The sequence below is a fragment of the Stegostoma tigrinum genome, chromosome 1 (genome assembly GCF_030684315.1).
Source record: "Stegostoma tigrinum isolate sSteTig4 chromosome 1, sSteTig4.hap1, whole genome shotgun sequence".
NCBI classification, from domain to species: domain Eukaryota; kingdom Metazoa; phylum Chordata; class Chondrichthyes; order Orectolobiformes; family Stegostomatidae; genus Stegostoma; species Stegostoma tigrinum.
In genome coordinates, this window is record NC_081354.1 from 132,022,058 (window position 1) to 132,036,733 (window position 14,676).

The window sequence follows — 14,676 nt, forward strand, 5'->3', positions numbered from 1 at the left end:
AGGAACAGCATGGCTAGGGGAGTGGCAAGTTTTGGAGGATAAGTCTTCAGGGCTATTGCCAGAATGTTGTCAGGGCCCGTAGCCTTTACAGTATCCAGCGTCTTCAATAAATTCTTGATATCCTGTTGAATGAATCAAATTGGCCAAGAGCTGGTATCTGTGATGCTAGGGACTACTGCAGGAGACCAAGTTGGGTCATCCACTCAGCACTTGTGGCTGAAGTTTGCTGCAAATACTTCAGTCTTATCTTTTGCTGGGCTCTTCTATCATTGATGATGGAGACATTTGTGGCACCTCCTCCTCCAGTGAGTTGTTTAACTGTCCACCACAATGACGAGATGTGGCAGGACTGCACAGCTTAGATCTGATCCGTTGGTTGTGGATTAGCTTATCTCTGTCTATCTTGTTGTTTTTGTGGTTTGGCATGCAAGGAGTCCTTTTGGTAGCTTCACCCTGTTGATACCTCATTTTTAACAATGCCTGGTGCTGCTCTTAGCATGCCCTCCTGCACTCTCCATTGGGCCAGGATTGATCCCCACACTTGATGGTAATGGTTGAGTGTAGGATACACCAGACCATGTGTTGCAGACTGTGTTGAAGTACAATTACGCTTCTGTTGATGGCCCACAGTGCCTAATGAATGCCTAGTCTCGAGTTAGATCTATTTGAAGCCTGCACCTTTTAGCCCGGTGATAGTGCCACACAAGATGGAGGTTATTCTCAATGTGAAGGCTGGAATACATCTCAACAAGGACTGTGTGATGGTCTCGCTTACTGATACTGTCATAGACACTTGGATCTGCAGCTAGCAAGTTGGTGAGAATGAGGTCAAGTATGTCTTTCCCTCTTGTTCCCTCACCACCTGCTGCAAACTCAGTCTAGAAGTGTTGCAATTATTCTGGAACAGCTTGGCTAGGGGATTGGGAAGTTCTGGAGCACAAGTCTTCAATATTATTGCCAGAATGTTGTCAGGGTCCATAGTCTTTGCATTATCCAGTGTCTCCAACCTTTTCCTGATATCATGTGGAGTGAATCAAAATGGCTGAAGACTGGTATCTGTGATGCTAGGGATTACTGCACGAAACCAAGCTGGATAATCCACACAGCATTCCTGTCTGAAAATTTAGGGACTCAACCAGCTCAATCAGTAGTGTTGCTGCCAAGCTACTCTTAATAATGGACATGGAAATCCCCCACCTAGAGTACATTTTGCACCCTTGCCATCCTCTGCGTTTCCTCCAAATTTTGTTCAACATGTAGGAGTACTGATTCATCATCTGAGGTAGGACCACTATGTGGTAACCACCAGGACGTTTCTTTGCCAATGTTTAAACTGAAGCCATGAGACTTCATGGGTTTTGGGGTCAATGTTGAGGAATGTGCAGTCACCATCCTCTCAACTATGTATCACTTGTACCCACATGCTGTTGGGCCTGCCCTACTGGTGGAACAAGGCATATCCAGGGATAGCGATGGCGGCGTCTGGGATATCATCTGTGGGGTAGGATTCCATTATTAAGACTATGACTGTGTTGGCTTGTTGCTTGACCAAACTGAGACAGCTCTCCCAATTTTGGCACTAGTCCCCAGATATCAATGCGGACTTTGCGGGATTGCCAGGGCGGTTTCTGCTGTTGTCTTTCCTGGTGCTTAGGTTGATGCCAGCAGGTGCTACTCTAGAACGTCCAACCCTTCCTTATAAGACTTTTCACTCATTCCAGCTGTTAGCCTATCATCATTATTTGCTCAAAACACATTTACATTCTTCCTTGAATAAGTTCAGCATCACTGTACTCAGTGCTCCATATCTCACGAATGTCTTATAAACCTGAAGCATAACCTTCCTTCTTTTGTATTCAATTGCCCTCACAATACAAAATAACATTCTACTATCTTTCCGAACTACTCAATGCATCTGCATACTCATCTTCAGAGCAGGACATCCAAAATCCTCTGCATCTCAGCTCTGCAATCTCACAATGCTTTTTTCAAATTTTTCAGCCAACATGGTTAAATTCATATTTTCCCATATTATACACCGTTTTTCAGATTGTTGCTCACTCAGTTGTAACACATTGAGACCCACTACAGACTCCTGTGGCACACTGCTTGGTATACATTCTCACCACAAAATTACTCACTTTTGCCAACTCTGTTTCCACAAGCTAGCATCTTCTATTTATGTCAATATGTTATTCCCAACATGACTAGCTGTTATTTTCAGCAATATGCTTTGATCAGTAACCTTGTTTAAAGAATATAATAAATAGCAAGGGTGGGCTATTCACCTCCTCAAGTCTGCTCTGCCATTCTATAAGATAATGGCTGATCTGCCCAGGTCTCAAGTCCTTTTCCACACCAGCTCCCCACAGCCTTCAACTCCTCAATATTTCAAAATCCATCTACTTCTTTTAATACTTCCCAGCCTCCACAGCTCTCTGAAGTAGGGAATTCAGACATTCACTATCCTTTGAGAGAAACTAAGATGTTGCCTAGTATGGAGGGAAGGTCTTACGAGGAAAGGCTGAGGGACTTGAGGCTGTTTTCATTAGAGAGAAGGTGGTTGAGAGGTGACTTAACTGAAACATATAAAGTAATCAGAGGGTTAGATAGGGTGGATAGGGAGAGCCTTTTTCTTAGGATGGTGATGGCGAGCACAGCTTTAAATTGAGGGGTGAAAGGTATAGGATAGATGTCAGAGGTGGTTTCTTCACTCAGAGAGTAGTAAGGTAATGGAACGCTTTGCCTGCAACGGTAGTAGATTCGCCAACTTTAGGTACATTTAAGTCGTCATTGGAAAAGCATATGGACGTACATGGAATAGTGTAGGTTAGATGGGCTTGAGATTGGTATAACAGGTCAGCACAACATCAAGGGCCGAACGGCCTGCACTGTGCTGTAATTTTCTATGTTCTATGTAGAAAAAAGAATTAAATGAATGTCCCTTATTTTGTAACTATGACCCCCTAGTTCAGGATTCTTGTAGGAATGAATAAAAATCCTCATTATTTAAAATTTTGGCCAAGACCATGGGCTTCTCAAAATTTTTAAACATAAAGGGGATTGCTGGGTTGAGCTCTGAGGAAAATACAAAGACACAGAGATGGCTGCCTTGAACTATTGTTCAGCCCAGAATTCCAATTTACACCTCCTCTCCAAGAAGGCAATCAATCGGAACTTAGTTTTACACTTTGGGCTACAAAATGCATACAGTATGAGGCCTACCAAGATATCCAACATTCAACTTCAAGCAAAATCCATTCACAGAAACAGTGGGCATTCAACATCAATCAAAATCCATTCACACATAGTCTTAACGATCAGGAAACCAACAGACTTTAGAAGAAACATCAGAAACATAACGGAGGGGACACACTCTGTATGACTGCTAGCCTGATTTCACCTGAGACAGCCATGTTTTTGAACAAGCTTCTGCACAAATAGCTTTTTCCAGGCTTCCACTCCCAACAAGCAACTTCAGAACCAAGAACCATGGAGGACAAACAGAGAAGTTGGAACAAAGGACAGCTAAAGGAGGGACGCCAACCAAGTGCTATATGAACAAGTTGTTCCAGACACAGGCTTGCTCTGAACGAAGAGAATCAACAACTGGGCACACTTTAAAACCGCATTTTCATCAGTGGTAAGCTTAAAACTCTGAAGGCTCCAAATTTTCTGATCAAGCTAGCAGGCAGGGGAAAATGGGTGGTGACAGTGCATTGAGACCCCATGGGTAGGAATTCTGTTTAAAGATTCTGTAACTAAAACTGTTGTCTTTAGGTTCTAATAGTATTTAATCTCACTCTGTATTATTGGTTATGTCAATTTCCCTGTTTATTGCATTTACCTGTATTACTTCCTTATACTTACCTTTTGGTATTTAAATAAAGTCAGAGTTCTTTTGCCTGAAACACCTGTCTAATGTCTTCTACATTTCAGATTTTCTAAATAAGTCCAGTTTCTAGATCCGGGGATCCAGGGTGATTCAGATCACTTAAAAACCAGAAAATAACTGATTGCAAATCAGAACCCTACACTTCACCACTGGAAACATCTTCATAACATTTGCTATGGATAGTGTTAGATAGTTTGCAGGTGTATGCATCCTACTATTCAAATGCACAATATAACATAAGGGGCACAAATAAGGGAGTTCATAAGTAAAGGGAAGAGGTTTAAGGTGAGAGGGGAAAGGTTTAAGCTGGACTCAAGAGGCAACTTTAGCACAGAGACAGTGGTGTATATACGGGACGAACTGCCAGAGGACATGGTTGATAAAGTTACAGTTACAACATTCAAAAGACATTTGGACAGGAACATGAACAGGAAATGTTTAGGGGGATATGTGCCAAATGCAGGCAAATGGGACTAATTTAGTTTAGGAAACCTGGTTAGTGTGGACTAGTTGGACTGAAGGGTCTGTTTCTGTGCGGTATCACTCAATGACTGTACCAGTAGGGCGTATCAGCCAGAAGGTTACAACAGGAAACAAAAATAGTGAATTTGAAGAAATGCTCACAAATACAAAAGCAAATTACTAATAATACTACAAATCGGAAAAAGAAAACAAAGTAATGGTGGAAATACTCAGTAGCTCAGGTAAAAGCTGAGGCGAGATAAAACAGAATTTATATTTGCAAATGTTCTGATTCTCAAATTTGACCCAAGTGGCTGCGAAAATAGTATTTCAAACTTTACTCTGGGTCCTACTGGATTGGTTCAGCAACTAAGGTATTAGCAACAAATGTAAAAAGCAAAACTGCAAATACAAATGTCAGTTAATTTGTGAAATATAGGGCTGACATTTACTGTAAATCAGATCAGTGTCAATTTTGGTGAGTTTCAGGGAGGATTCGTCTCTGTAAGCCCCAGTGATATTTTTCGTGCTCTTCTCTGAAATTCACCTCACTAACTATACACTACTGCTCTACTGAGCGTTGCTTGTCCTACTTTGCCTCTCACCACAGATGAAGTATCCACCACTGCCAGAATTTCCCAGCATCCCAGGCACCATTGGGCTCTTTAAAGTTCTGCCATGCACATTAAAATTGCAAGCAGTTAGCAGCTGCCCTTTAGCATACATGTAGTGGAAGGAGAACCAAAAGGAAATGCTTGTATTGATGCATAGGTGGCACGGTTGAAACTTTATTACAAACACAAGTGCATATTTGTTAAGTGATAATGGGAACTGCAGATGCTGGAGAATCCAAGACAATGAAATGTGAGGCTGGATGAACACAGCAGGCCCAGCAGCATCTCAGGAGCACAAAAGCTGATGTTTCGGGCCTAGACCCTTCATCAGAGAGGAGAATGGGGTGAGGGTTCTGGAACAAATAGGGAGAGAGGGGGAGGCGGACCGAAGATGGAGAGAAAAGAAGATAGGTGGTGAGGAGAGTATAGGTGGGGAGGTAGGGAGGGGATAGGTCAGTCCAGGGAAGATGGACAGGTCAAGGAGGTGGGATGAGGTTAGTAGGTAGGAGATGGAGGTGCGGCTTGGGGTGGGAGGAAGGGATGGGTGAGAGGAAGAACAGGTTAGGGAAGCAGAGACAGGTTGGGCTGGTTTTGGGATGCAGTGGGGGGAGGGGACGAACTGGGCTGGTTTTGGGATGCGGTGGGAGAAGGGGAGATTTTGAAGCTGGTGAAGTCCACATTGATACCATCGGGCTGCAGGGTTCCCAAGCGGAATATGAGTTGCTGTTCCTGCAACCTTCGGGTGGCATCATTGTGGCACTTGCGGAGGCCCGTGACAGACATGTCATCTAAAGATTGGGAGGGGGAGTGGAAATGGTTTACGACTGGGAGGTGCAGTTGTTTATTACGAACCGAGCAGAGGTGTTCTGCAAAGCGGTCCCCAAGCCTCCGCTTGGTTTCCCCAATGGAGAGGAAGCTACACCAGTTACAATGGATGCAGTATACCACATTGGCAGATGTGCAGGTGAACCTCTGCTTAATATGGAAAGTCATCTTGGGGCCTGGGATAGGGGTGATGGAGGAGGTGTGGGGGCAAGTGTAGCATTTCCTGCGGTTGCAGGGGAAGGTGCCGGATGTGGTGGGGTTGGAGGGCAGTGTGGAGCGAACAAGGGAGTCACGGAGAGAGTGGTCTCTCCGAAAAGCTGACAAGGGTGGGGATGGAAAAATGTCTTGGGTGGTGGGGTCGGATTGTAGATGGCCGAAGTGTCGGAGGATGATGCGTTGTATCCGGAGGTTGGTGGGGTGGTGTGTGAGAACGAGGGGGATCCTCTTTGGCTGGTTGAGGCGGGGGTGAGGTGTGAGGGATGCGTTGCCTGTGTAGGTGCAGAAGAGGGACTGTCATCAATGTAACGGAGGAAGAGATTCCTGCCACTTCCTACAGACAAAAGGGGGTGGCCATGGGCACCCGCATGGGGCCCAGCTATGCCTGCCTCTTTGTAGGTTACGTGGAACAGTCCCTCTTCCGCACCTACACAGGCCCCAAACCCCACCTCTTCCTCCGTTACATTGATGACTGTATCGGCGCCGCCTCTTGCTCCCCAGAGGAGCTCGAACAGTTCATCCACTTCACCAACAACTTCCACCCCAATCTTCAGTTCACCTGGGCCATCTCCAGCACATCCCTCACCTTCCTGGACCTCTCAGTCTCCGTCTCGGGCAACCAGCTTGTAACTGATGTCCATTTCAAGCCCACTGACTCCCACAGCTACCTAGAATACACCTTCTCCCACCCACCCTCCTGCATAAATTCCATCCCCTATTCCCAATTCCTCCGCCTCCGCCGCATCTGCTCTCAGGATGAGGCATTCCACTCCCGCACATCCCAGATGTCCAAGTTCTTCAAGGACTGCAACTTTCCCCCCAGTGGTCGAGAACGCCCTTGACCGCGTCTCCCGCATTTCCCGCAACACATCCCTCACACCCCACCCCCGCCTCAACTGCCCAAAGAGGATCCCCCTCGTTCTCACACACCACCCCACCAACCTCCGGATACAACGCATCATCCTCCGACACTTCCGCCATCCACAATCCGACCCCACCACCCAAGACATTTTTCCATCCCCACCCTTGTCTGCTTTCCAGAGAGACCACTCTCTCCGTGACTCCCTTGTTCGCTCCACACTGCCCTCCAACCCCACCACACCCGGCACCTTCCCCTGCAACCGCAGGAAATGCTACACTTGCCCCCACACCTCCTCCCTCACCCCCATCCCAGGCCCCAAGATGACTTTCCATATTAAGCAGAGGTTCACCTGCACATCTGCCAATGTGGTATACTGCATCCATTGTACCCGGTGTGGCTTCCTCTACATTGGGGAAACCAAGCGGAGGCTTGGGGACCGCTTTGCAGAACACCTCCACTCGATTTGCAATAAACAACTGCACCTTCCAGTCGCAAACTATTTCCACTCCCCCTCCCATTCTTTAGATGGCAGGTCCATCATGGGCCTCCTGCAGTGCCACAATGATGCCACCCGAAGGCTGCAGGAACAGCAACGCATATTCCACTTGGGAACCCTGCAGCCCAATGGATCAATGTGGACTTCACAAGCTTCAAAATCTCCCCTCCACCCACCGCATCCCAAAACCAGTCCAACTTCCCTCCGCTTCCCTTAGCTGTTCTTCCTCTCACTCATCCCTTCCTCCCACCCCAAGCCGCACCTCCATCTCCTACCTACTAACCTCATCCCACCTCCTTGACCTGTCCGTCTTCCCTGGACTGACCTATCCCCTCCCTACCTATCTTCTTTTCTCTCCATCTTCGGTCCGCCTCCCCCTCTCTCCCTATTTATTCCAGAACCCTCACCCCATCCCCCTCTCTGATGAAGGGTCTAGGCCTGAAACTTCAGCTTTTGTGCTCCTGAGATGCTGCTGGGCCTGCTGTGTTCATCCAGCCTCACATTTTATTGCATATTTGTTAATCCATTCCTAGTTAAGGATCACTCTGACTGTTAATTTTTTGACATTCAAAAGCAAGCTCTCTATCTGTTCAGAGAGGCAAATGTAGTTTCCGTTCATTTAATGTTTAATCTTGCTGTTGTTGAATAGATATCAATGTTTTTAACCATTTAAAGGTTCTTCAGAATTCAGCACATCCCTTCATTACTGCTGCAGTAGTCCAGAGCAGGGCATACCAGGATTATGCAATGCACCATCTCAACCATACTAAAATGTCCGCCCTCACAAATCCAAGCATCTGCTTTGTTTTCAGCAGACATAATTTCTGCCTCACAATGGCCCTGGTTGAAAAATGAGTCGCAGCAATGCATCCTCAGCCTCAGTCAGGAGTTACTTAACAGAGCCATCAGTCATTGAGGCAGAGCGAAACCCTTATCTGCCAGTGAACATCTTCGTAAGGCATCCTTGAATTAAAGCAGGAACGTAAGAGTTTTTATGCATCTAGACATTATGGCAGCTTCCAGGGTTACCGGTGCAGGTTTCTAAGATGCAGCAGAAATGATTAAAGATGGCTTGTGTATTGATGAAAAGGAATCCTTTTCTATTGTTGAAGTCAATTGTGTTATGATATAGCCTTCTCAATGAAACATGATTGAAATCTATAGTGCCCAGCACCTGTGTGAAGCCAGCCACGTTGGCAAAGTCAATTACCTAAGGCACAGCACTCATCTCATCATAGGACAAGATGAAGCAGTATGATCTGGCACAAAAGGTAATGGTAACAGCCTTAACAAATTTATAGGTTGAAGGTTGAGACCCCACAAAAGATCCTAGTAGCTGTTCGGAAGGAGCCAATTAAATAAACGCTTAGCATAACTGTCACCCTGATACCCACTGATAGGATGGCCATTCACTTTTTCATGTCGCAGTTGGCATACTCTGTGTTAGAGTCCTGGAACAAACTCAGTCTGTGGAGATATTGCGCCTTATGCATTTGGAAGAAATGGAATCTAGGACGATAATCTCTGGGCCTCTTGCACCTCCTGTCAAGATGATCTTCAGCTGCAACGACTTCACAAGGGAGCTGTTTGGCACCTGATGGAAGTTGTTGCTGCTCCTCAATTTCTCTGCTCCTTTGTTTCAGTGCAGCAATAGCAACAAAACTCCTGTTGTGCAGGTTCCATTGTTCATGCCCCAATGAACATGCACAGGAAATCATTTATAAATGACAGCTGATTATTGTCTTCCATACGGTGTACATGGACAAGTCCAACAATGAAGGTCATGGAAAACCGTCACAAGGACCCTGGACATAAGGAACTTATTGTGATGAATGCAATGAAACTGCACAAATACATTTGGAGATGCTAAGTGCTGTATGATTTCTTTGTCCTTCTGTCCACACATCAGAAAGAAACGTACAACAGCACAACAAAGTGTGGGGCTGGGTGAACACAGCAGGCCAAGCAGCATCTTAGGAGCACAAAAGCTGACGTTTCGGGCCTAGACCCTTCATGTTGACCAATACTGACATTTTAAGGTGAGAGGAAGTCAGTACTATTTCCCTCCGCTGACTAAGAGATCCTGTATTACTTTCATGAATTTCGGTCTGCAGGAGGGTGGGTGGGAGGAGGTGTAGTCCAGCTACCTAGAATACACCTCCTCCCACCCACCCTTCTGCAAAAATTCCATCCCCTATTCCCAATTCCTCCACCTCCGCCGCATCTGCTCTCAGGATGAGGCATTTCACTCCCGCACATCCCAGATGTCCAAGTTCTTCAAGGACCGCAACTTTCACCCCCGCAGTGGTCAAGAACGTCCTTGACCGCGTCTCCCGCATTTCCTGCAACACATCCCTCACACCCCGCCCCCGCAACAACCGGCCCAAGAGGATCCCCCTCGTTCTCACACCACCCCACCAACCTCCGGATAAAACGCATCATCCTCCGACACTTCCGCCATCTACAATCCGACCCCACCACCCAAGACCACTCTCTCCATGACTCCCTTGTTCGCTCCACACTGCCCTCCAACCCCACCACACCCGGCACCTTCCCCTGCAACCGCAGGAAGTGCTACACTTGCCCCCACACCTCCTCCCTCACCCCATCCCAGGCCCCAAAGTGACTTTCCATATTAAGCAGATGTTCACCTGCACATCTGCCAATGTGGTATATTGTATCCACTGTACCCGGTGTGGCTTCCTCTACATTGGGAAAACCAAGCGGAGGCTTGGGGACCGCTTTGCAGAACACCTCCGCTCGGTTCACAATAAACAACTGCACCTCCCAGTCGCAAACCATTTTAACTCCCTCTCCCATTCTTTAGACGACAGATCTATCATGGGCCTCCTGCAGTGCCACAATGATGCCACCCGAAGGTTGCAGGAACAGCAACTCATATTCCGCTTGGGAACCCTGCAGCCCAATGGTATCAATGTGGACTTCACCAACTTCAAAATCTCCCCTTCCCCCACCGCATCCCAAAACCAGCCCAACCTGTCTCTGCCTCCCTAACCTGTTCTTCCTCTCACCCATCCCTTCCTCCCACCTCAAGCCGCACCTCCATTTCCTACCTACTAACCTCATCCCACCTCCTTGACCTGTCCGTCTTCCCTGGGCTGACCTATCCCCTCCCTACCTCCCCACCTATACTCTCCTCTCCACCTATCTTCTTTGCTCTCCATCTTCGGTCCGCCTCCCCCTCTCTCCCTATTTATTCCACCTCTCCCCATCCCCCTCTCTGATGAAGGGTCTCGGCCCAAAACGTTAGCTTTTGTGCTCCTAGGATGCTGCTTGGCCTGCTGTGTTCATCCAGCTTCACCCATTGTTATATTGGTCCATTTTAGGCATCTCTCTCCCCTTTGTTGACCTCTCCATTTCCATTTCTGGCAACAGCTTATGGACTCACATTTCCTATAAACCCACACCTCCTCCCACCCTCTAACGTTCAAAAACCCCATTCTATTTTCCCCAATTCCTCCATCTTTGTCGCATCTGCTCTGACAAGGACACATTCCACGCTCAAGTATCCCAGACATCCGCCTGTTTCAAACAATGCTCTTTCTCCCTGTCTGTCTTCCAGGCAGCCCTCCACAATGCTTCCTCCATTCCCCATTCCATAAGATGTAACCACCCCTCCACCAATCATCATAAAGATAGGGTCTCCCTTGTTCTCACTTTCCACTCCACCAGCCTCCACATCCAACGTACCATCCTCAAACACTTCTGCCAACTCCACCACCCGAAATATCTTCTACTCCCAGCCCTCTCTCTTCGCCACTCCTTACTTTGCACCACAGTCCCCACAAACCACTCCAACCCACCCGGTACCTTCCCATGTCATCAAAAAGATGCAAAACCTGCCCACAACCCACCCCCCTCACCTCCATTCAGGGCCCTAAACAGTCCTTCCAAGTGAGACAGAGCTTCACCTGCACCTCCTCCAACCTATTCTATTGCATCCAGTGCTCCCAATTCTCTACATCAGTGAGACCAAATGTAGACTAGGTGATCATTTCGTCGAGCATCTTTGCCTGACCCGTAAAGGCCAACCGAACCTCCTAGTCACCGGTCATTTCAACTCTCCGTCCCACTCCCCTTCCAACATGTCTGTCCTCAGCCTCCTCCAGTGTCGCAGTAACTCCCAGCGCAAATATGAAGAAGAACACCTTATTTTCCACCTGGGCACCCTACAATCTGGAAGATTCAACATTTTGTCCTCCAATTTCAAACAACCTTCCCACACAGACCTCAGATTCCCTTCAAGCCCCACCTACTCCTTCCATTCCAACCTCTGACCCTCCCTTCCTGCCATCAACGGGATTCATCCCTCCCATTAACCAACCAGGTCGTATCAATTACCAGTGTCCACCTATCACCACCATTCCGCCTCCACCGCTCCCTCACTCTTTATCTGCAGCTCCCCTTACCACACATCCAGTCCTAAAGAAAGGTTATATCTGAAACATTGACTGCTCCTTTCCTTCAGAAGCTGCCTTGCTTTATGTTCTTTCAGCCTCCTGTTTGTCTACCCGACTGTTGATTTTGCCCAATTTTCCCAAAATTTGTGCCAAAACTTTCATTACTTAGGAGTTGAGAAGGTTCCACCCTGTGCATTAAAAAAGCACTTGGAAGATTCTGCTGCTGATGCTGCAAATGAATTTGATATAATTTTGTGACAGTTCTTTAGTCATGAAACTGTAAGAGACTAATAGATCAGCAACATTTCTATACTTTTTGTAGGTAATAACTTATAACTTAAGTTATGCAACTGCATACTTAACTCTTTATGCTATCTTACATGGAACATAATAAATATAGAAGAGAAAATTTCTTACTGCTGTAATATCTATCCTTTGCCCGGTTAAATCGTACACGTTTCCTGTGAACATATAAATGCAATAAATGTTTTCAGCTTGGGAAAGGTAAAATTCTTTTAAGTGTAAGCCTTCACATGTTAGAAAGTATCACGGATGAGTTGTGCAACTTCATTCCTCTAAAAGGCAGATAGCAATTTAAATTTTAGCAACTGGCAAACTGGAGTTAATAACAACTTAGTGTTATTTTCTTCTTTGTTTATCTACATGTACTTATCCAATCTTGAGGTGCTCCAGTCACCGTAGAATCAAAGCCATCATATTTATGGCACAGGAGTGTAAAAACATAAAATGCTGGCAATACTCAGCAAGTCGGCAGTAGCTGTGGAGTGATAAACATATATAATGGTCCGAAACATTCAGATGAAATATCAATGACCTCAAGCAAGTTTATTTTCTCTCTTGAGATGCTGTCAATGGGGTCAGCTGACATCAACTTTAATGAAGTCATCTCGACTTGAAACGTTAGTTTGCACTCTGTCCACAGATACTGCCTGATCTACTGTGATTTCCACCTTTTTGGTTTTCAGTACAGATTCTGGTATTTGCAGTAATTTGCTCCTATTGCAACAGCTATGTATGAAGGCCAAAAACTCAGATGCATTCCCAACTGCCCTCTCAACATGTACTCCCACCTTTAAAATCTATGCACATTATTCAGAATGCTGTAGTTTGTAAGACAAGTATACGTTAAAATGTCTCATTTAACTTGAGGTAAAATGAAGAAGAGAGGGAACATCTCCATGCGGTCCAGCTGCCATCGCAGTGAAGCTTGAACACAAACTATTGACATCAAGGGATAATTTTTACATCTGTATGCAGTGACTCAGAGTCAAGGTAAGATTGTTTTGTGAGATATGGTGGTGAAGGGAGCATGGGGAAGAGGAAAAGAAGGAAACACTACTGTGGAGAAGTATGACGCTTGTAAGAATTTAATTTTCTGTTTGAAGGGAAGGGTTCAGAACAGACAGGACTTCTGGATATTTATCGAGCAATATGTCACTGATGTGCGCCTTTCTCGTTGATGTTGGATCTGGAAAGTTCAGGCTGAGTGGATGGACTTTCCAAGTTTCAAAGTGTCACGGGGAAAAAGGTAGTCAAATGGAGAACTAGGTGCAACTTTGGATTTTTTAAATTCATTCATGGGCAGATGCATTATTGCTAGACCTGCATTTATTATCCACCACTAACTGCCCAGAGGGTAGTTAAGAGTCAACCATATTGTGTCGGTCACGTGTAGGCCATATCAACTGAGGACAGCAGTTTCGAACCTGAAAAGACATCAGTGAACCAGATGGGTTTTCCGAACAATCAATAATCATTTCATTGTTATCATCAGAGTTTTAATTCAAAATTTTTAATCAATTCAATTTCATCATTTGTTATGGCAAGATTTGAACCCACGTTCCCAGAACATTATCTAGGTCTCTGGGTTAATAAATCAAGCAATAATGCCACTTGGCCATCACTTCCCCATTGTAATGCGTTTAGGCATTACTCTCTTGTAATACTTCATATCTGACAGAGCTGTGTTGCAGTAATACAACATAACTTGATTGTGTTAATTCAAGCAAAAGTGCACTTTCCTCAGTTAGATATCTTGGCTGCCTTTTTTTGGTAATGCTGATTTTAGACAATAGACAATAGGTGCTGGAGTAGGTCAGTCGGCCCTTCAAGCCAGCACCACCATTCATTATGATCATGGCTGATCATCCACAATCAGTATCCTGTTCCTGCCTTATCCCCATAACCCTTGATTCCACTATCTTTAAGAGCTCTATCTATCTCTTTCTTGAAACTATCCAGAGAATTTGTCTCAACTGCCTTCTGGGGCAGAGCATTCCATATATCCACCACTCGCTGGGTGAAGAAGTTTCTCCTCAACTCTGTTCTAAATGGCCTACCTCTTATTTTTAAATTGTGTCCTCTGGTTCTGGACTCACCCATCAGCGGAAACATACTTCCTGCCTCCAGAGTGTCCAATTCCTTAATAATCTAATGCATCTCAATCTCCAGGTGTGGTCTCACCGGGGCCCTGCACAGCTGCAGAAGGACTTCTTTGCTCCGATACTCAATTCCTCTTGTTATGAAGGCCAGCGTGCTATGAGCTTTCTTCACTGCCTGCTGTACCTGCATGCTTGCTTTCATTGACTGATGTACGAGAACACCCAGATCTCGTTGAACTTCCCCTTTACCTAACTTGACTCCATTGAGATAGTAATCTGCCTTCCAGTTCTTGCCACCAAAGTGGATTACCACACATTTATCTACATTAAATTGCATCGCCATGCATCAGTCCACTCACCTAGCCTGTCCAAGTCATCCTGTATTCTCATAACATCTTCCTCACATTTCACACTGCCACCCAGCTTTGTGTCATCAGCAAATTTACTAATATTACTTTTAATGCCTTCATCTAGATCATTAAC

At 45.8% G+C, this 14,676-nt stretch overlaps 1 protein-coding gene across 3 annotated transcripts in view; it reads right to left on the reverse strand.

The window, feature by feature from the left end:
- The window catches only part of LOC125453069 (phospholipid-transporting ATPase ID), a 281,340-nt gene that overhangs the window by 95,715 nt on the left and 170,949 nt on the right, over nucleotides 1–14,676 (reverse strand). For all 3 annotated transcript variants that reach the window (XM_059648627.1, XM_059648621.1, XM_059648622.1), the window contains one exon: nucleotides 12,209–12,252. In XM_059648627.1, coding sequence (XP_059504610.1) covers nucleotides 12,209–12,252 — 44 coding nt within the window. The remainder of the gene's footprint in view (nucleotides 1–12,208; nucleotides 12,253–14,676) is intronic.